At 50.0% G+C, this 22,141-nt stretch overlaps 1 protein-coding gene and 1 pseudogene across 3 annotated transcripts in view; both read right to left on the bottom strand.

Moving 5' to 3' along the window:
• Window positions 1–22,141, bottom strand: part of PLXNA2 (plexin A2) — a 201,046-nt gene that overhangs the window by 115,452 nt on the left and 63,453 nt on the right. Inside the window, exon 4 of one of the 3 annotated variants that reach the window (XM_017658746.3) lies at window positions 16,488–17,740. The exons of the other annotated variants lie outside the window; for them this stretch is intronic. Coding sequence (XP_017514235.1) covers window positions 17,702–17,740 — 39 coding nt within the window. The 3' untranslated portion in view covers window positions 16,488–17,701. Of the gene's footprint in view, window positions 1–16,487; window positions 17,741–22,141 lie in introns of those variants that run through there. 3 annotated transcript variants of the gene reach the window in all.
• On the bottom strand, window positions 5,281–5,362 carry LOC118971862 (U4 spliceosomal RNA; annotated as a pseudogene).

Below are 22,141 nucleotides of genomic sequence, written 5' to 3'. Positions count from 1 at the left end.
AGCTGCCAGGGCCAGAGGAAGCACTTGACTGTTCGGGGAAACAATAAGATAAACACAGCAAGGGACAGCCGAAGCATTAAGCAGCCTCAGATGAAATCAAATCACACAGCGGCAAAGCAATAATTCACAGGAACACACAGAGTTGAGGGAGCACAGAGGGGTAGGAGAAGGAATTAATAATGAATAATGAGCAACTTCTGCCAAATCGCAATCTCTGTTTACCCAAAGCTCTAGCAATGTGGGGCTCTGAGAATCGCTGTCCAAAATACCACACACAGGTTGCTTGCCTGGGGATGGCCTGACTCTTTCAGGTTGGAATCTAACTTCTTCGGCTTTCGGAACTGGGAATGGTTTAGAACCACCCTTCAGGGTCCATGTAGAGGGCGATGAAGCCTTCCTAAGCCAGCTTTGGAATAGGGTGTGGTGAGAATTAGGCATGTTGACACGCAGGTTGACTATCTTGGAAAGGCCCCATTCCATTCCCAGTGGGAGGAGGCCAAGGAAAACTGCATGTCCTGGGCCTGGATGTACACAGAGCTTTTGAATCACCTATTTGCTTTCCTCAGTTTAGTGTAACATATTTATCAAACGTCTCTTGAGCATGTCAATCAGTGTGCAAAAGGTTGGAGATATAAACGTGAATGATCTTGCGGACTCTATGGGGCAGCCCTCTGCGTTTCAAAGGATAAGCAATGTTAAGTGTCTAGGGCCGGATTCCACAGCTAGTTGGTGGAAAAGCAAAGCTCAAAGCTCAGTCTGCCTGGTTCGAAAGCCTGTCCTCTGTCTTTTTCATTCTCTCACTCTCTAGGGCCTCAGTGTTCCTTAAGTCAAACAAGAGGACAATGCCTGCACTGGGACTAAAAATTACACCAAAAAAGTGCTGGGTGTCCCTGGAGATAAGTCCTGGGAGACAAAAAAAAATAGATCATCTGCTGTTTCCTCCAGGGTGACAAAGAAGGCCACCTGCAGTCTGGAAAAAGAGCAAAGGGTGGGGTATTTAAAAGGGTTATTACAGTCTTAATTAACTCATTCTTTTCAAAGGGCTAAAATTGCCCTGCATTTTATAATCTGGAACAGCAATCTTCTGCTTTCATTAACACTGAGGATGGCATTTTGAACTGCAAGGCTGGGAAGGGAGGTTTAGATTTTTGAGCACAGCTATCTGACCCTGGGCACGTGCCTGAATGCAGGAGACTCCCTGAGATTTTAAAAGGAAAAGTCATTTAAAGAAACGCATGTGGCATGTGTAAACCATGGTGCAGAAAATGCATGGTAACTGACAGCAACAGAGACCACCTCCATGTCACTGTATTTCCCTTGTTCACGGGCTAGGTCTGAGTCTCTCTTGCCTCTTATCTGGGCTACTGCAACAACCTGAGAAATCTCCCTGCCTCCAGCATATTCCTGCTCTAATCTGTTCTACCAAATACTGCCAGATTAATCTTCTTAAAACACTTATTTGATCCTGCCTTTTCTGTATGCAAAATCCTTACATTTTAGGTGTTTGTAATTTTCTTTCTCTCGCTTATCTCAGTCTCCTAATTTGTTTTTTAGGATGAACATACCCTACTTTCGGAACATGAAAAGAAGTAAATCATTGCATGCATCCATGCATACACCCAGGAAACACCTTAGATTCCACCCATCGATGATTTAGAAGTTCACATTCCTCAATCTGTCATCCAAGGGTCTAGCTAATATGGCCTCCTCGCCATTTTCCAACTGTGTCTCCAGGCTTTTGGTTTTCATGCTTTTGCTTGACAATTTTTTCTACCTCCTAGATCCGAACCAACCTTCAAGACCCAACCCAAATGCCACCTCCTCCATGAAGCCTGCCTGTCCTGATCCCTCCTTTGACCTCCCATAGCACCTAGTGTGTCTCTTGGCAGAGTTACTTGTAAACACATGCAGTTATTTTTCCTAAGATTGCAAGTTCCTAGAACACAGACACGTTTTTGTACATCTTCACCTCACTGCATTTGGTAACACCAAATACACAGTAGGACTTACATAATATATGCCGGCAGGATGAACGAATCAATGAAACTGGGCAACAGCTCACATGTACTTAGGCCCTATCACTGGTAGACATGGTGCTAAGGGCTTTATACACGTTTTCTCATTTAATCCTCACAAGAACTCTATTATTCCCATGTTACAGAGGAGGAAACTAAGGCACAGAGGGGTGAGGTAACTTCCTCAAGGTCACACAGCTGTAGGCAGAAGGGCCAGAATCTCAACTCTGTTAGGCCTTCACTTTTATAGGCATCTCTCTGTTTTCCCATCTCTAAAAAAAATAGGTAGAAAAGCAGGGAATCTTGCCTGGCCATCTCCCCTACCCCTCTGCAATGGAACCTTCTGGAACCTGGCACATAAACACACTGTATGCATTTGCTTCTGCTGAAATGATCTTTTTGGCTCCCCATTGGACTGGTAAGAGCTCTTACAAGGAAGGTACTATAAATTCTTGAGGTGCTGCTATGAAAAGAACTCCAGGGCCACTAGGCTGGAGCTCTGTCAGCTCAAAGACAGATGGAAAGGCCGGGTTAAAGGTCATGAAGATGGGGTCAGAGCTGGGGGTCTGAGAGCATCAGAGGAGGAGGGAAGGGAAGGGAAGTGAGGTCAGAAAGCCTCTACACCCTGCAATCTGGAGCAGTCGGCTCAGGGGTGCGCTGTATGCAGCTCTGGGATGTGGGCTTCCCGGCCCTGGCAGGGCCCAAGGGCAGAACAGACAGCTGAGGGAGGGGCTAGCTCTTTGAAAAGATTCTGTTTGAATAGCTGTCATCTTCACACCTTTTCCCATCTTCCTTCCCAGGAGAGGGACTTTAATAATGAGCTGCTTCATTACAACAGACCCCTAATTAATTCATTGCTGTTCTTCTGGGGCTAGATCATTCTAATGAAGGTGAGGTTGAGGGGGGGGGTAAGGGTGAGGATTATCCGATCTGCTTGATCTGAGACTGACTCCAGCTCCACGTGCTGGCATCACTGCTCAGAGGCCCTCCCGATCACCTTGTTCTCTTTGGCTGGACACCTGCTTCTCCTTGCTGCCCACCCCCTCCTTGCACTGACACCCACAGCTGCCGGGCACAGTGCCAGCCTGCAGACACTGCTGGTGGCTGAGTACAGCAGACAACAGGTGCTGGGATCTCACTGGGGTGGGTGAAGGAGGGGAGCCGGGCTTGGCTTTGTGAGGAGCAAACTTTGTGCTGTGTTTTCTCTGAGCATTAGCAGAATGGATATCCATCCAGTGGGTTCAAGGGTCAGCAAGCGTAGCCCCTGCCTTTCTTCTCCAGTCTCCCGCATCCTCCCTGCCCGAGAGCCTTCTGGCACCCAGGATGCTGGGTGCTCCTGGACCTTGGGCAGCCAGATGTCACTTCACCCCTACGAGGGTGCGAGCAGGAGACAGGGGCCGAGTCTGCAGGGAACTATTCTAGGCACAATGTGGAACCGAATAACAACCTTAGAAAAATCCCCCCCCAGAGCCAGATCACATCTGAAGGTGACAGAGATTAAAGATTACGCAGGCCTGTCTTAGGCAGCTATTTCATAGGTTTTTTTGGTTTCCTTTCTAGACCTTCCAAGCCCCACACTTTAATCATCTTCCCTTCTGAATGGTGTCAACTGTCCGGTCAGGGCTGACAGCCCCACTCCCTGGGGCAGAGGCCACACAGGGGCACTCACCTAAGGGAGCTAATTCTCACTCTGGTCATCTATAAAACTGGTAAAAAACAATACTGCCTGCATGACAAGGCTGGAAAAATTTAGATAAGGAATGTGAAAGCATTTGGGACACTGGAAAGGGCTCTATGGAGGTGAAGAATTTTTGATTTACTTTTAATACATGAACTTGGGTGGGACCAGGCTCAGGAGAAAAGTTGGGCAGGAAGGGAATTTGTCAGGGGTCCATAGGGCAAGGGGTCATGCCCACTATGCCCTGTCCAAGGGAGCAGCAGGGAGCAGGTGGGGGCCTTGGCACTTGCGGGTCTCAGCCTGCTTTTGAAGGCAGCCACTCAGCGAGAAGGAGGGGCTTTGCTGGCATCTCCGACCGGGGCTGAGGCCACGGGGGCCAAAGGGTGGCAGCATTCTGACTCAGACCCTTTTGACTTTGTGAAAAAGAGAAAAGTGAGGGGAGGCTCCAGGGTTCCCCCTGCAGACAGAGGGCTGCTCTGGGCAAACCTGCCCACTTCTAATCTGCTCCTTAAAGGGAGCCGGAAGGAGCTGCCCCAGCTTAGCCTTTGTGGGAAGTACAGCAGCATCCCCCTCTGTGCCCCTCCCACACCCCTTCTCTCTCTCTTTCTCTGAAAAGAGTGCTACACCTCTCCAGGGACTGGAGTCGTTGCCTGAACAGCACTGTGCCTCTCATAGCTCTTGACAATCTAGCAGCGAGCTGGAAAGTACCGGAGGAACTGGGAAGCAGCAGAGGGGAGAGGGTGGGCAAAGGGGTGTACCTGACAGGCCCCGTGCCCGCCTGGCCCCTGCCCCGGCACCTGCCTCTGCCTCTCTCTCCCTGCCCTGCACTGTGGCTCAGGAGAGCTCTGGGTGCCCCCTGTCAGGGAGGGGCCTGTCACATGGCTTCTGGTCCTCACCTCTTCTGCTGTCCCCTGGAGGTTGCCTGGGGCTGGCTAACATCCAGAGTGGACAAGGAGTGCCTCTGGAGAGGCAGGAGTGCCCCTCATCCACCTGGCACCTGACTTTCCCCATGACAAGCAAAGAATTGTGGGTCTGGGCACCAAAGGGCGGACCTAAGTAATGGCTTTGCAGGGCAGCAAAACCCATGTCCTAGGCATTTCCAAGGAGGAAGGAAAACAGGTGACAGAAAGGAGGGCCATGGATTTCCCCATCAAGCAGTGACAGAAGCTGAGCAAAGAGAGAGAGGATTCTGGTTCTCCTGACAGAGACCCTAGGTTGGAACGGCTGTGGAAGGGGCTTTGGACAGTCCCAACCAGTTGGAAGCTGACAGTTCTGAGGGGATTTCTCAGAAGGCACAATGGGTCCTCTGGGAATTCCTGCTTCTCCATGTCTTGCCCATGACTCCCGCCTCCACACCAGGAATCTAGCCGTATTTGGTATTCCTAGAACAGAGTGTAGTTACCACTTACTGAGCACATACTGTGTGTTGGATGGGGCACCAGGCACCCTACATCAGATGTCTACTTTAATCCTCCAAACCCATTTTACTGATGAAGAAACAGGGGTTCAGAGGAATTAGGTAATTTGCCTTAGCTCACACAGGGGTAGAGATCCATTCCCTGGTCAGTTTGATTACACAGCCTTTTTTTTTTTTTTTTTTTTTTTCAATTAGCAATAATCGCGCCTCGGATAAACCTCATTGGCTCTGATACTGCCACTGCGCAAAGCTACACAGCCTTTTTTATTGAGCCATGTGCCTTCTGAAATGCACTCAACTTTGTCTTGTATATGATGTTAGTATCTTACTGTCTATCATTTCAATGCTCTTATTCTGTTGTCTGAGCCCCTATAGAAGTGTCAGCGAAAATTATGGATTCCCAGATGTCAGAAGCTGAACCTATGTAGTTCATTTTATTCAGCTTTTAGCAGAGTGCCAAGCACACTGGGGTGCTTAAAAAATTGCGTTCTCTCCTTGAATCCAGCTAGAGCTCCAGAAAGTCACAAGCTTGTGCCACAACAGCTTAACCAGCAAGCTTCAGTTTTCTTAATGGCCTTATCCACTTGCTCTTTATTATTGGTTGTTCCATGAGAGTAATTAATTCATCGAATGATGATTGTTACAAAGATGTCACAGCCTTAACACTTCAGTAGGTGTGAATATAAGAATCACCATGCAAAAGATGCTTCTGATTTGGATGTCAAACTTTTGCCCTGGCTTCTGTACAAGGTCTCATATGATCAATCACTTACAGAATGTAATGTCTGGGAATTGTCTCTCCTGAACAATAGGTATACTTCCTTCTATCTGAGAGTAAGGATTTCTAGTTCATCCCCTTTCTTTTTTTGATTTTGCTGCCAGGATGCTCAGGCCAAATCTGATGCTGGGTCCTAGAGGCTATATATTGGCTTTACTGTTAGCATACTTATCTCCACGCCCCTTTTGTGGCTTGGAATCTTCACCCTAGTTTTCATGCCATATGTTTACCAGATATTTTATTATAAGTCACTGATTTTATTTCCTTATTTGGAAAGAAGTGGGATAGGAATACATAAAAATAATTATTCTCATGCGCTCACATACTCTGTTTGCATGTATGAATTGGCATTCCATTTTATGTTGCCTTGGTGTATTCTCAGGTCTTTGTACCACGTGCTGCTATCCTTTGCCTCTGTGGGTAGGAGTAGGCCCAGGGATGTCTCTGAGCGAGGGCCCGGACTGTTCCCAGGACGGTCTAAGTATGTGTGAGGTGCTGGAAGGGAGGGAGCAAGCAGGGAAATACCACTTACAACTTGGAGCCAGAGCTCAGTTTGCATTCTGTTGGGCTAATAACAAACCATAGATCAGCTCTGGGTCTTGCCCACAATAATGCGCCCTAACTATTTGTAAAATGAAAGAATTAATGAATGAATGCCTCTCTGAACCAAGAGATTCTTCTTGTAGGAAAGAAGGCAAGGACTATTTGGCCAAGAGCCCCATTTTCAGAAGAGACTCAAGATTACCAGCGGAGTCCAGGCTCTGCACTCCATCCTTGTCCCCCTGCCAGGCCAAGAGCATTTGTCACCTGCACTGTGTGGGGTACAACGGGGTCAGCGTGCTGGACACCAGAGGAGAGTTGGGAGAGGGAACAGAGGAAGGCAGGGGAGAGGCCTGCTTCTGCTGCCATTCTGTTCTTCTCCTTCTGAAAGGCAAAAATGGCAGAGACTCGAGCCTAGAGGAAGTGCGGGAGAGAGCGGTGGTCTCTAAACATGTGTGTCTCTTTTCACTAGCGACCTCCTTTTAACTCCCACTTGCCCGTCTCTTCCTCTCTCCTGTGTGTCTCCCATCAATTCCTGTTTCTCTGAATGCCTGTTCCCTCTGCCTTCGTCTTTCTCTGTGCTGTCTCTCTGTCTCTCTCCCAGGCTGTAACACACATGCATGCACGTGCTCACACACACGCATACAACCCCTCTTCTGCATTCCCAAGAGAGGAGTTCCTCGGGCCCTCCTTCCACCCTTATCCCAGACCCCAGAGACAGTGAAGAGCAGAAGACCCCAGCCCACAGCACAGGGCACGCCCCCTCCCTAACTGACCTATGTCAAACTGGGGCTTCAGTTCTAATCCCAATGGCCTGGATGACATTAGTTGGGTGAATTTTTCTCTGTAATTAAAAGGAACCCCCCTGCCCCCACCCCCACCCCCACCCCCACCATTCCATCTCTGATCCCAGATAATTAGCTCTCTGATTGCCAGTGCAGGGCAGGAAACCTTGTGTTTGGAGAGGGATTTTGGACAGATGGATTAGGCAAACACTATCCAGGAAGCTGCTAGAAACAAGCTGTTCTCAAAGTTTGTTGCTGAAAGAGATTTGTGGGTGGGTAACGGGTCTGGTTCCCTCCAGGTGGTCTGAGCCGCCTCTGGCCCTGTCAAGTTCTCCAACAAATGGGTAACTTCCCTTGGCTTTTAGGATCCTGCTGCTAGTAGGCTTTATCTCCAGCACAGCAGGCTGAGGGTATTCTCAGGGAGGGCGTTTCTTCCTGCTCATGGAAGAGAGGGTGCAGCTGTGTGTGTACCAGAGGGAGGGGGAGCCCCAGCGGTGCCCACCCCCTCCTGCTGGATGGGTGGCGGCGATCAAAGGTTATTAAAATATGGTGGATGACAATAGATCCAGCAAGTAGGGGAGGGAGCAGGAAAATGGGGAAATCAATCCCTCCTACAGGCTTTGGGGAGGACTCCTCAGATGGCAGAGGATAGGGGCTCTGGGGGTCAGATTTTCCCAGCTGAGCCGGGCGTTTATTGACATAACTGGCATCACATTAGCATCTCCTCTCCAGAGAGTTCTGGTAATGGCATTTCACTTTTTTTCTGTCATCTACGTTTTCCCTCTATGATCTCATGATTATCCTGTGGGGGCAGGTATCCTGTTGCAGAAGAGGAAACTGAGTCCCTGAGAGAGCAAACAGCTTCCTTAAGGTCCTGAGGCCCAGTACCATGGCCGAGCTGAGGATAGAGCACGAGGCTCCGGGCAGCTGGTTCTTCCCACAAGCTCGTGTCTTCCGGCTCTGAAACCCTTCAGTTAGGACAGTTTGGGCATTGTCCTAAGTGGAAGAGATGGGAGTTTTGGGACACTGGGTATCCAAGAGTAAGGGCTCTGACAGCCAACAGCTGGTCAACTCCTCTGTGAAAATTCTGCAAGCCCACTCTTACCTTGCTGCCCATGCAGCCTTCTTCCTGGCGTGGTGCAGGGCTGGCATTCTTGGGCTCCCTGAGAACCTTGGTAGGGCCAGAACGCTCAGGCTCCTTCCCCTGTCTTCTGCACTGCTTGGAGCCTTAAGATTAACTTGTCTGGTTCTGAGAGGAAGGGGCAGAACTGAAGCCAGGGGCTGGTGTGTGGGGATCTATGCTGCCAGAGCCAGGAGGGAGCAGAGAGGGCCTCAAGCTGGCACCTGGGGGATTTGCCCAGCCTGCTGGCAGAGGTGCCTGGCTCTGCTCCCCCACTGTGCCTCCTCCAATGAGCTCAGGGCGTGGGGGAGGGAGGCAGGCAGTGGATGGATTCCAGATGGGCTATCAGATGTGCCCACAGTCGACTCTGAGGCTCCTCTGGTCTCAGCAGCTCCCTCCACTCTGATTCAGCTGCATGGCAAAAGCCGGCTGTGGAATGCCAGTGAAACCCAAGCCGCTCTCCCACCAGCCTCTGCCCTTTCTTTGCACCAGAAGCAGCGCACTTCTCCCCTAACGCTTCTCTTGTTCATTAGCCCGCCTTCCACAAAGTAGAAGAGATTAGAGCTGGGAATCTGGCCGATGGCTGGGCCCCCAGCTCTGGATCGCAACCTATTTTCCCCTGGGAAGAAGTAGCTCTCTCTCTCTATATATATATACATATATAAGGTTCTGGATTCAAGTTATGGATATTTGAGAACAAAGTGTCTGCCTGAGGAGCCTGGGAGTAGGTGGCAGAAGCTCCTTTTGTCCCTCTGATTGCCAGGTCTGTCTAGCTGGCTCTGACCCAGGCATGGGAGGGAAGAAAGGAGATCCAAGCATTAGGCAGAGTAAGGCAGCCGGCTCTCTGATATCACACAGCATTGCACCACTGCACGGCCTCCAGACTGAAAACAGCATCTCATTCAATCCACCCGGAAGGCTGGAAGGAAGGGAAGCTCACTTTTCCCCTATCCTACAGGTGAACATACTCTAGAGCAAAGATTTGATTTTGGTCTCCTGCATCTGGTCACAAACATTTTTGAAGACCTACTATGTGCCAAGGCTAGTGCTAATGCTTTGGGGACATAGCAATAATGCAAACAGATCATGCCATGGAAAGCAATGCTGTTTCCTTATGTCACACAATGCATAGATTAATTATTCTCAGAGGGCCTGCAGGGTCTTATAAGATAATAGGCTTTAATACATCCTCACCTACTGACTACTGTTTAAACAAGATCATCAAGTTCATTTCTGCCATGTAGAGAGAAGGAAGTATTGCAAGTGGCATGAGGCGACTACATCAGGGTTTCCTGGCCGGTGAAGTGTGCCTGTTTCCTTTCTTGGTGTAAAGGTTCGGCTTTTTGGTGATTAGATTTTGAGGTTTCTAGAACCTTCCATTTCGGTCTCTTCCACCCAGGGCTGGGACGCCTCTCAGGTCTGCCTTGGGTCCTTTGTTAATGACTGGTAGGCAGGAGGTGGTGCTACCCTGTCAGGGTTAATTAGTTGGGCTGAAATTTGCATTTTGCTGCAGAAAACCAGTTTGGGATCAGGCTGGCAGAAAACAGCAGGGCCTCAGCTTCCGTAGAGAATGCCCCTGAGGCCAGGCATTTGAATTAACCACAGAAGCCTTTTCTCCCCTTTCTCTCTACTTCCTCAAGCCCCTTCTTCCCCTCTCCCCTCACACCAGAAGGCTGGTTAACTGCAGCAAAAGGCTCTCTGAACATGCTTGCAAAAGAAAAGGCCTTTTTTTTTTTTTCCTTCTTCAAAAAAGATGCGAAGCTCCCTTCAGCCTCTCTGGAGAATCAGCGAAGGGAACAGGTGTCTCAAAATGCCATTAAAACATCTCTCACATTAAAAACAGTCCTGGAATGGGCAACTGCCCGAGAGAGAGGTTCAGAGATGCAGGAACAGTGGCCTTCCACTAGCCAGGAGTGCGGACCAGTGTCCCAAAGACGCGGGCCAGGGCTCAAGTCCCCAGCTCTGCCCTGGGATGAGTGAGTGTCCTTGGGCAAGACATGCAGCCTCTCTGAGCCCTAGTCTCACCCTTTTTAATAAGAAAATAAATAAAACTGTTATCTTTCTCCTCCCTCCCTAATTTCAGAGAGAAATGGCCCTGTTATTCGCAGAGATAACACTCTTGGTTCTCATCACGTGCCATTTTCTGAGCCGCCAGCCTCAGCCCTGCCTCCTCTCACTGTCATGGTGCTATTTTAAGTTGAGACTCCCTGCCAAAATCTGTACTTTATTAATTACGCGTCAACTACTCTGTGTAGTGTTTAATGCTTTTTCCAGATTGTATCAAATCCACAGAGAAGGGAGGAGTCTAAATCCAGCCTGGGTGCCTGGCAGGGTGGGAGCAGGGGCTGGCCTCTGTCTGCTTGACATGGTCCCCTCGGGCCCCAGGCATCTCTGTTGGACCCAGACTCAATCCGGCCCACGGCTCCCTATTTAAAGATCACACAGCACCCTGACTGGAAGGTAGAAAACCTGTCTCATTAGGAAAGGCCAAAGGGCTCAAGACAATAGAGATCCATTTGTAGGGAGGAGGGTAGAAGACTGAGGGGTGATTTGAAAGTGTGGCTCAACGATACTCCAAGAGAAGGCTGGAGATGACACTGACCATCTGTTCCTCTCTAAAGAGGTGATAGAAATAGCATTTGTATTGCAGGAACGATGTGAGTTAGACCCAGGTATTCCATTCCCGATGCTCAGTTTCTAGCTTGGCTGCTGACTGGCGGTGTGATTTGAGCAAGTCCTTCGGCCTCAGTTTATTGATAGTAAACTGGCATTTATTTACTCAAGATGACCTCTGAGGTCCATTCTTGCTGGAGGCTTTTGTGTTTCTTTCTGGGAGAAGTGATGGGAGATTCGGGGGAGAAGCAGAACCTCTTTGGGGGACTACAAAGATGAGTTCTGTGTGCCTTCTGACCTCTAGGAATTCAGTCAGGCAAGGAAGGCAGCTGGTAACACACATGAAATAAGAACACAAGCTAGCAGGCAATATTCTGTGTGCCTCTCCCATAAGAACAAATAAATGCCCACTGCAGGCCAGTGAGATAGGTACTCCCTTTACCCCGCATTGCTAATGAGAAAAATGAGGCACAGAGAGGTTAAGTTACTTGTCAGAAGTCACATGGCTAATGAATAGACAGACCAAGTTTTGCTCCAAAGTCTGTGACACTCACCACTATATACAGCGCATCTGGGGAAAAGGAATATAAATAACTCACAAAGGAGGCTGGCTCTGCTATGTGAGATTACCAACCATGAGGACTCAACTGACTGAAGGGGCAAATCCTGGAAGGCTTCACAGAGGAGGTACAATCTGAGTTGAGCCTGAATGATGGGACTGTGTGGACCGAGAGGGGGGCCCTTAGGGAAGAGAAGGGGCTGGCAGAGCTGGAACCAAGGGGAGTGAGGTGGGTGGAGGAGGCACAGGGAAGGGATGTAGGAGATGAAGTGCTCCTGGAGCTGGCATGCCAGGACCTTGCTCATGAGTCTGGGCTATAGTCTAAAAGCTGTGGGGAGACTTTAAAGGGGTTACAGACTGTGAATGCTAACTTGGGGAAGGGGCAGCAGTACCCAGGTGAGGCTGGGGTTCAGGAGGGCAGGTGGGGCACATGGAGAAGACAGACTAACGGGCTGAATGTGGGCAGTGAGGGAGAGGGAGGGGGCATGGTTGTGCTGGTATGGCTGGGGAGGATCATGGAGGGGCCTGGGGCGGGGGCTCTGAACTGTGCATGCTAGGGGTGGAACAGAGAGGTTGGCGAGGTATTTACAATTCAGCTCACACAACACTTGCCCGAGGAAGCATTTTCTGACCCTCCCAGCCCAGAGCTCTGGTTCCCTACTTACGGGTTATCTGTGTGCCTCTCCCATAAGAACAAATAAATGCCCACAGTGGGCCAGTGAGATAGGTACTCCCTTTACCCCGCATTGCTAATGAGAAAAATGAGGCACAGAGAGGTTAAGTTACTTGTCAGAAGTCACACTGCTAATGAATGGACAAACCAAATTTTGCTCCAAAGTCTGTGACACTCACCACTAAATACAGCGCCTCTGGGGAAAGCCTCTTTCCGCTGGTCACCACTGTAAGGAGCAGTAAGTGGTGCAGTTCCTGCCTGGCATCCTTTCCCCATCAGCACCACGCCTTGTTCAGCCCTGTGCCCATCACAGCACCAACGTGTTGACGCTCAGCAAGCACTTGCTGCATGGACGGAGCTCCCTCTGGGCCAGATGCCCTTCTCCCACCCTTGGACGTCAGCATCTGGGTGCCTGGACTCTGTTTCCCCAGAGTCTGCGCTTCCCCATGGAGCACAGGCCGGGAGGGCATCACGTGCTCACCTGCCCTCTCTCCCCAGAACCCTGATGGGTTCCGACATTTCCCGGACAGTTGCTGGGTGGTGAAAATGAACAGTGTAGCATGGAAACTGGCCTTAGCAGGAGGGGGCTGATGTGTGTGTGTGCGAGTAGAGAGCACTTGGCCACGGACACCTTCAGCCCCGCAAGCTCCACATGAGGAGATCCCTGGATTCCCTCCCCTTACCTCCCCTCCCAGCTGGTCAGCCTGTCCCCTCCGTGGGCTCCCAAACGCTGCTGTCCATCACTACTGACATCGACCTGAAGAGGGCTAAGGGTGAGGAGACTAGAGGTCTGTATCCCCCTTTCCCACTCTGCTCCCCAGAATCCTTTTCAAAACCCTGGCCATCTTCCTGCCTGCACCCAAAGGGTAAGAGAGTGCAGGTAGGTCTTTCCCCTCCCTCCAATATGGTCACCACCTGTTGCCTCTTGGTGGTGGCCTCCTTAGAAGGCCAGTTCCAGACATTTTCTGAGAAATACTTTCTTCCCAAATCCCTGTGGGATTCTGAGGGAAAAAGAGAAGACAACAGGTTCTGATCCTCCTTCTCAGAAGTGAGATAATTTGCTTCTCAACAAGCAGAGGCATGGACCATCCTTATAACACCATCCTTGAAAACTCCTAAGAAGGAGGGATGCAAACTCCTTTCAGGGGCGCGTGGAGCCCCTGAAAGAGCGCCCACCCGCGGGCAGTGGTGTGCTGCAGGGCGTGGGGAGGGAGGGAGCGCCTCAGGACGTACTTAGCAGGCACTGCCTGACTCTAGCGGCACTAATGGATTCTGTTATCTCCCTGGGCCCCTTGTTTGCAGATAGGCAAAGCGGAAGGAGGTGGCAGGTTAAAAATACTCTGTTGGCAAGGAGGCTTAGGTGGGGGCTGTGCTCCGGGAATTAGAGAGATGAGGGGCCGCTGGGACAGGAAGTCAGCAAGGGCACCAAAGGTGCTGCCCTCGGCCTCTCTTTTGCCTTCAACTTGAACTTGCCATGACTTTCAACTTGAATTTGCAAAGGACTGTGGAGGTGAAGAGATTCATTTTGCCTGTTTTATAAGGTCTTCCCAGCTGTATATTGGGTAGGACAACTTGCTGTCACCTAGCCCTTCCCTACTTGGGGTGCTTACGCTCTGATTCATTTTGCAGCGTGCATTGTCTTATGCAGGAAAAGGAACCAGGTCCTGGACTGGAAGGGGATAATAACACCCTGCATTTATAGAATGTTTTTATTGCTTCTGAAGTGTTTCCACACACAATACCTCATTGCAGCCTCACAACATGCCTGTGAGGTGAGAATTATTATCCCAGTTTTATATATGGGGGAACGAGGCTCTGAGAGTTTATGAGACTTGCCTAAGGTAACACATCTAGGAAGTGGCAGATGCAGACTTGATCCGATTTCCTGCCCAGGGTTCACCGCGCATGCTCTAGTCTCTCAAATTATTTTGCTCCTCCTGTCCTCCCACCAGAGGGAAACCTGTGGTGCTCTTCCCAACGGCCCAGTGCAAACTCATTCAGTTTCATTTGTCTTAAAAGCCCACAGGCCCAGCTGCCTGTACGAAGTCCAGGGCTGGGGTAGCACTAGGCTGGTCTCAGGGCCATTGGTCCCATTACCTCAGGACCTGAAGGGGAGCTGCTGTTGTGGCCTCCCTTTTTTCAGCTCAGAGCTGCAGAGCCCTTGGATGGAGAGGTGTTCCCACACTTTCAGGTGAGACTGCATCCCCTCTTTGGGCCAGGGCATCTGGCTCTCTTGTTTTCGACCAAAGAGAACAGATGTTTGACAGCTTTCGCTGGCAAACTCTTTCAGTGCCTACTTTACTCCTCTGTCCTGCTCAGGAAGGGCCCCCTGAGGTTTGACTTCTCTCTCCAGTGGAGGGCTACTTATTCTGTGCAGATAAACTGAGGGTTAGTTCCCAGGAGAGGGCAGCACCCACTTCCAATGGTCCAGGGAGACTGGACTCTGAAAAGGGACCCCATCCCCACCACCTTAGGTAAGGGAAGATTCTATTTCCCACATTTAATACATAGTGTGGAAAGAAATCAACCCCAAACAGCAAGATTTTGGGAGAGAGAAAAGGAATCTCAGTTGATTGGGAACTCCCGAATAGCAGTCACCTGCATTCTGCTCCCAGCCACTCCTCCTCCCGGTGAGGTCTTTGGCTTAGGTAGCTGCCCTGAGAGCTGCTAGTAGGCTGGTTGGAAGTAAAGCAGCCCAATGGTCAGCATCGCCTTAGCCTTTAGCAGTCTTGGCCCACTGAATAGGAGCAGAGATTCTAAAAGACGAAGAATACGTGACCACAGACCTGCAGGGACTTCCTGAAGATCTCAAGGACTGAATGCATCACTTCAAATACTGCTTGAATGCCCACTGTGCCAAATACAGTGCTAGGAGCAGAGAGTTGACTGAGATCAGGGGCTCACCCCCAGCAGCTGTACTGGGAGGGAGGCGGTGCGACAGATCACCTCAAGGCTAAAGGACAAATGCACATGGAGTGATTTGGAAAAAGTTTGAAAGATCAAAAGAAGGAGAGATAAAGTCCATAGGGTTGGCGGTGAGGAAAGGAAGCTCTGCAAATGTGCTGAGCAGCACAGCACATAGATCGGCCAAGAACACAAAATGAGGGCTTCATGCACTGACATGATAATTAACAGGAAAAGAAAAGGCAGGAAGGGGGCATGGTGTTGGAGGCGGGTGGGGGACACACGCTGGCAGGGACTTGGGAGAAAGGGTCTCTCTACTTTCAGTTTCTAAGTGGACGGGTCCCTCACCTCGGGCTTCACTCCCCCATGTCTTACCTGGCTCACCCACAGCGCTCCTCACCTGCAAACCACTCAGCTCCTAGCACAGTGGGATTTTTGCAGCTCAGCACCTGCGTCTGTACCTGGGGCTATAGAGCAGGAGAGGGAGTTCCCAAAATAGAGAGTGGTGCTTGGGGCTACGTGGGAGTGCCAGCGTGCTGATTCCCTAGGTCGCTGGGGACTGGCATCAACTAGACAAAGGAAATCCATGTGTCATTTCCAAGCTTCACTTGTGGCAGGGCTGAGTTCTCATTCCTTTGCTCACTAAATCTATGACCTGAGCTTTTAGTGAGAGCTGCCCTGACTGTTGTGATTTCATGGAGCTTCTGGAAGAAAAGGGCTCAGAGGACGAGAGGAGCAGGACACCAGGACAGTATCTGGGGTCCTGTCTCCCACACCCCCTCGCGGCAAAGTGAGTGGCTAATGCATTCATTAACTGAGGAGTTTTGAATGTACTCCATTGCACCTCACTGTCCGCAGATGCGATTCGCTTGAGGAGCCATAATATACTCAGCACACACTATTTAATTAAATACCAACGCATGTGTCCCCTGCCCAGCGTTGGGATGCATATTTACTTGGGTTAATGAGAACTGGAATGGCCTTACTGATGAGATGCCCACTGACATAGCAGGGGAGAGGCACCTACCACCTGGAGTGGAGGTGCAGATGCCCAGTCCCCATCTCTTCTTGCTTCCAGAAAGGCATCTCAGGACCCCTGATGGAAGCTTCTCCACAGACCACAGACCACATCAGCTTCCCGCGTCTCTAATGTGAGTCAGCCAGAGCAGCCGCACGTGGCGCATAATGACTATGTTTTTGCTTAATACAAATTGTGGTTATTTAGCAGCCCAAATACCAATTCCCTACTGAGATCCCCATCGTTGAAACTCCACACACATACACAGACTTGGCAGACACAAACACCAGCACCTGTGTGCTGCCCCTGCCCCACCCCCCCAACCCATCACAGAATTATTGTCTGGCTTTGGGGGCCTGGCATTATTAATCCTGAGATGGGTGACAAAGTGAACTTGCTCTGTGGATGCAGCTTGGCGGAATCAAAAGGGGAGAGCTTCAGAGTCGGAAGGTATGGGTTCAAATATTGGTGTTGCAACTGAGCGGCTAGGAAACCCCAGGCAAGTGACTTAAACCTTTGGAGCCTTGGTTTTCCTATATGAAAAGTAGGCACAGTGACACCTATGTGTCAGGTGAGGATTGAAAGGGATCATTTATGAGAAGCGTCAGTTCTTCTCTCGCTCTCCTTTCCCCCCTTCCTACCTAGCTGTGTCTGCATGGGGGGTGGAGACACCCGTCCAGGGGAAGGCACTGCGCTGTGGGGATGGAACAGCGCCTGACATGCAGATTTCAGTTGACAGCTACTCATGTGAATTTCAAACATTGTTTAAACTCACTGGAATGCAACAGGCTCTTATCTGCTTTATTCACTGATGTATCCCTAACCCCCAGAAGAGTGACCAACATAAAGTAGATGCTCAGGAAATACTAATAAATAAGTGAATGACATACTTTCTCTTATTTGATCCTCCTGACAACTCCATGTGTGGAGTAAATTGCCATGTTTTGCAGAAGGATGAACAAGCTCTGGGAGGTTGAGCGCCTTGCCCCAGGAGTGACGGCGAGCCTGGGCCTAACAACTCGGGGGACGGACTCAAGGATCCTTTGGGTGCCTTCGGCAGGTTCTAAATGCTTGGGGAGTTTCTAATTTTATGAACAAGGGAAAATAAGAAAGCTGATCCATGTGTGTGATTTTTAAGAGTGGCAGGCACTGCTCCCGACAGGGCGAATGGGCCCCAACGCAGTTCTGAATTGGCCACTGTGGCCAGGTTATGGGGTCCTGGTAAGTCCCAGTTTTAACCAGGACATGGCCAGGGAAAGAGAACTTGTCAGCGGACATAAAAGGTGGGACTCAGTGAAGCAGAAAGTTGTACTCCTCCAAGATCGAGGGGTCTGGATTCCACCCCCATATGCATTTCAAAAGACACGACGCCTCTTGAGCTGTTCTCTACCAGGCTGATCACCAGCCCATCCTGCATGCTGCAGAGTGAACTCCTTAGAGGGAGGGTCGTGATGGTCCTCGCTGAGGCCTGCCAATGCTTCCACACCAAGTTACTGGATGTGGAACAGCTGGGCTGGGGTAAAGGCCGGCCCCTCCCTCCGCTATGCTCCCCTGCACGTTGCAGAGAGAGCTGGAGGAAAGAAGCAGCTGACCTTTGGGAGTCATGGGCAGACGGGAGTGACAGGCCACACGCTCCAGACCTAGACAGGAAACATACGAAAAGATTGATAAACAAGTGCAGATTAATGGAGTGCCGGCAAGACGCAGGGAGAGTTCAGATGGGTTACCATGATCAACGAATCTTGGATCATCAGCCCTGTGTGCTGGTAGAACTTCCACTCATCATGAATATTTCCCTGTCTCCCACGGTGGACTGGATTTTGCACAGACCCACCCCCAGGGTAGACTGGTGTCTCATCTTACAGTACATTTTGGGTGCCTCTGGTTCTGTCTGGAAAGAAGCCAGAGCCCCTCTCCTAAAATATTTTTAGGATTTTTTAAAAACCTCTGAAGGGGCTTGGTATCTTTTGAAATAAATATGGGGGTGGAGTCTAGACACCTTGAACCTGGAAGGGTACAACCTTCCGCTTGTGGGCAAGCAGGCAAAGGACTTGAAGCACCAAGGAGTCAGAGAGTCTCGGACTTGGACTTGGAGATTATATTGGGGTTCACAGGGGCTGAACCTGGAGAAACCCAGGGAAATGGAAGCCCCAGGTTAGGAGCAGAGCTGGGGTGACATGAGAGGAAGAACACATTCAACAGGTGAGAAAGGGGACTTCAGTTAGCCAAGGACAGAACACAGGCCACGATGCAGAGAAAACTGGGCTCTAGCCCTGGTTTGGGCACAAATCAGGTGTGGCTTTGAGCAAGTACCCTTTCCAGTCTCCACTCTCTCTACCCAAAAATGAAGGGCTTAGGCTGGATGAACTTTAAAATCTTTACTATTTTTAAAAATTCTGAAACTCCAGATTTACTGCTTCCTCCCCAAAGGTCTGGACTTTTCTGGTCACCGCCAACCACGGAAACCAGGGTCTCCAAAGACTTTTCCAGCTCGGTGTGGGGTGCCCTATGCATCCCTCATCAGCTGTTCCCTACCTCCTCTCACTCCCCAGCCCCCCTTCATTTCCCCAAATGCAGATGGCTTTGTTTTCCAACCCTGATAGATGCTGACAGGTATATTGTCTCAGCATCACCAGACTGCCAGAGGCTGCTTAAGTCAAATGATTTTCTTTCCCCTAATAACTTGGAGGATTTTTTTTTTTCTCTTAAAAGGCAAAAAAAAAAAAGTCCTTTTTTTTAATGCCTCTTTTTTACCTTAAAGAGACAGAGTGTCATTTATCTTCCTCTTTAGCCCAAAGTCAAATGAAAGGAAAGTTAAACAAAGACCAGCCTGCCTTGGAGCAGTCATTTGTGACTGGAGGCTGGGAGAATGGGAATGGGCCTTGGGGACCATCTCCAGGGACCGGTGATTGACAGGCCGAGGGGAGGCAGGGGTGGGCGGGGTCTGAACTGCAGCCTGGAGGAGCCACGTAGCCACCCACAGAGGCAGGGGAGCCGGAAGCCCTGTGGGGTTGGATGCCTGCCAGTTGGGGAGTAAGGGGCTGGCCTGGAGGCAAGAGCTATCTGTGGGGGTGCTCATAAGGGGCTAGTTCAGCCAAGCACAGGAAGAAGATGGAACAAATCTGGTATGGTCAAAGTCAAATAGGCTTCCCGATATGACTCCATGTCCCCCAAATTATTCTGGTCTTTGGAATAGGCCTAAGTGCTGAGGAAAATTGCCTTTCACCCCATAATCTGTATTGTTTTTAATTAACACGATTGGGTGATCTGCCAACTAACCAGTTCTTTAAGTTCCTCCTAAGTGATAAATATCTTGGCAGTAAAATGATAAATAAAATAAAGTCCTTATTCTCATGAATCCCAGATCTAACGAAGAGGACAAGACAGGGAAAGAAAAATAACAGGGAACAATGCCAGTAAGCAAATGCACGACACAGATGATGGTCAGGCCAGGAACTCAAGGATCAGTCAGGGCTGAGGAGAGAAGGCTTCCTGGAGGGGGTGTCCTTCCCAGTGGTGCTCTAACGAGTGGTACCATCAGTCAAGGGCTGCTCTCTGACTGCAAGATGCAACCAAGTTAAAGGCAACAGACTTAAAGCCAAGTAGGTAAGTTTGTTTAGTGCTTGACAAAGTTGGAAAGAGGTAAACTGCATATCGAAGAAGAGTGGTGGTGGCGGTGGAAGCTGGGGGGCAGCCATGCCTTGGCAATGTCGCTCTTGAGCTTAAAGGACTGGTAAGATTTAAGTCTGCAGGGAATGGAAGGGAGTGCTTTCAGTCAGACTTAATGGCGATCCTAATCCTAATCCTGGCTACCTGTTCTTGAATACTTACTACGGCCAAGCACTATTCTAAATGCTTTACAGCATCATCTCACTGAATCTTCACAATAAAATTCTGAGGTAGTTCCCCATTTTAGAGGTCAGCAAACTGAGGCAGCTGAGAGTGTAAGAAACTTGCCAAAATACCTCATCTGCTCTCTACACTTTTATTTCTTTAACTATTACACGACAACAATAGCACCTACCGAACAGATTATGTGGTGAAGATTAAATAATACACGGAAGGAAAGTACTTAGCACAGTGCCTGTTGCATAGTAGATGTTCAATAAATATTAGCATTAGCATGATGAGCAGTTGCCCTAAGGGAGAGATGCACATTATGTATGCAGACCTGTGCAAAATGTGAAAGCTTCTGTTTTGGGCCTCTGTTAATGCAAGGAGTCACATTTTTTTTTTGGCTGGGGAGGTATAACTGGAAAGGTAGGTGGGATCATGTTATGAAAGGCCTGGGATGCCTGGATTCTGCCTTTGTGAAAAGGTATGTTCTGTTCTTCCTTCTATTTCTGGCTATTTAGCCACTGCCTGAAAAACAACTCCTAAGTACCTGCAACTTAACTGCAGCCCCCTCTTCTTCCATTTCATATGCCTCTGCCAGCTCGATATGCCCACAGCACTGCCCACGTTTGCAGGTGACACCCAGGCCTCCCAAGGGTCTGATTCAGCCTGGGAAGGTTGAGCAGAACACATGCCCTGACACTTATCTCACTGCTGGGAAGCTGGGCTTCTGACTTCTGGGGTAGCAACTGTTACATTCCCCATTCCCTGCAGACTTAAAAGAAGCCAAGAAAGCTGTCTATTGTTCCTAAAAGATCTTGGAGGGCAGGGAATGCGGAATGGAGGCTATGGACAGAGTTCACAGCTAGGAGGAACGACTAACAGCTGGTGACCCTGAGTAAATCCATGCCCTCTCTGGGCTGGAGCTGCCTCACAGCACACCTGAAGGCAGTGGAGGGCAGTGGTTGAGGGTGAAGCCTGGAGTGTTTCTTACTTGGTTTGACTCCTGGCTGTACCCCTGAAAAGCTGCATGACCTGGGGGCAAGGTACTTAACCTCTATGAGCTGCATTTCCTCGTTTGTGAAATGGGTTGGTGCAGGATTATGATTAATACATATGTAGCCCTTAGAACATAACCAGGCACAGGAAACATTAGCTGTGTTTACCAGTACTACTAGGCACTAAGGGTGTTGGATGAGGGAGCCTTTCTACAGGCTTTAAAGTCTGTGGTTCTATTTCCCTGTAGCGTGAGCACCAGCTAAATTCAGACTTAACTAGCATTTGCCGAGCACTTACTACATGTGGATATATTATTGCATTTAATTCTCAAAACAAGTCCTGTGAGTCTTGTGTTATTATGCTCATTAACAAATGAGAAAATCAAAGCTCAGAGAATTTAAGCGAAATTTTCGCGGTCCAACAGCTAGCTCAGGGCAGAGGCCTGTCCTCTTCTCACTCTTCCTGCCGTGGGACAAAGGATGGGTCCTTTGGAACCAGGCTGTCACACTTGGCCGAGATTTTGGACCGAGGCTCTGGTTCCAGGCAGATCCAGTTCTGGGCCTAAGTTTGTGTGCTGAGCCCGCCTCCAGGGGTGGGTAGAGGATTTGCCAAGGAAAGCGTTACCAGCTGAACCAGCTTTAGCCGGCCATACTGGGGCTGAGATTGAGGGGAACTAAAATGAATCCTCTCATTACAGGCCTGACCTGCTATACCGAAATGGGAAGCCGCGGATCAGCAACTGCTGCTACCGGCCGCTTGGCGTCCGGTCCCTCCATCCCGCCTGGGGAAGCTACCGCGGCACAGTGATGCTGAGATGCAATGCGAGTGCGTGCGCGTGCGGGCAGGCACACACTCCTGCAGGGACCTAGTTAGGGGCCTGAGGATGCAGGAAGAAAAGGTTAACGGAATAGATGAGTCTTCTCCCTTAGGCCAAGCGCCCTCTGAGGAGGGTACTGGGGCCACAGGCCAGAGTTCGGAGTCATGATGAGGTTGATTTGTGCAAACGTGTTCAGGGCTTGTCTGATAATGGAGGGGCCCTGCCTGCTGATTGGCCTGAGCTCCCGTCAGTGAGAGGGGCTAACGGGTATAGAAGGGGTGGGGGCGCAGGGACCTGATAAGGCCTGGCAGCCTAGGGTTGGGTATGGGGCTGGGCGGTAGGGGAGAATGCATTCTTGTCCTATTCTTGCAGGGCACCCGGGGGAGAGGCA

Source organism: Manis javanica, chromosome 11 (genome assembly GCF_040802235.1).
Source record: "Manis javanica isolate MJ-LG chromosome 11, MJ_LKY, whole genome shotgun sequence".
Taxonomy (NCBI): Eukaryota; Metazoa; Chordata; class Mammalia; order Pholidota; family Manidae; genus Manis; species Manis javanica.
The sequence above is the reverse complement of the archived record's forward strand: the minus strand, read 5'-3'. Positions and strand labels throughout refer to the sequence as shown.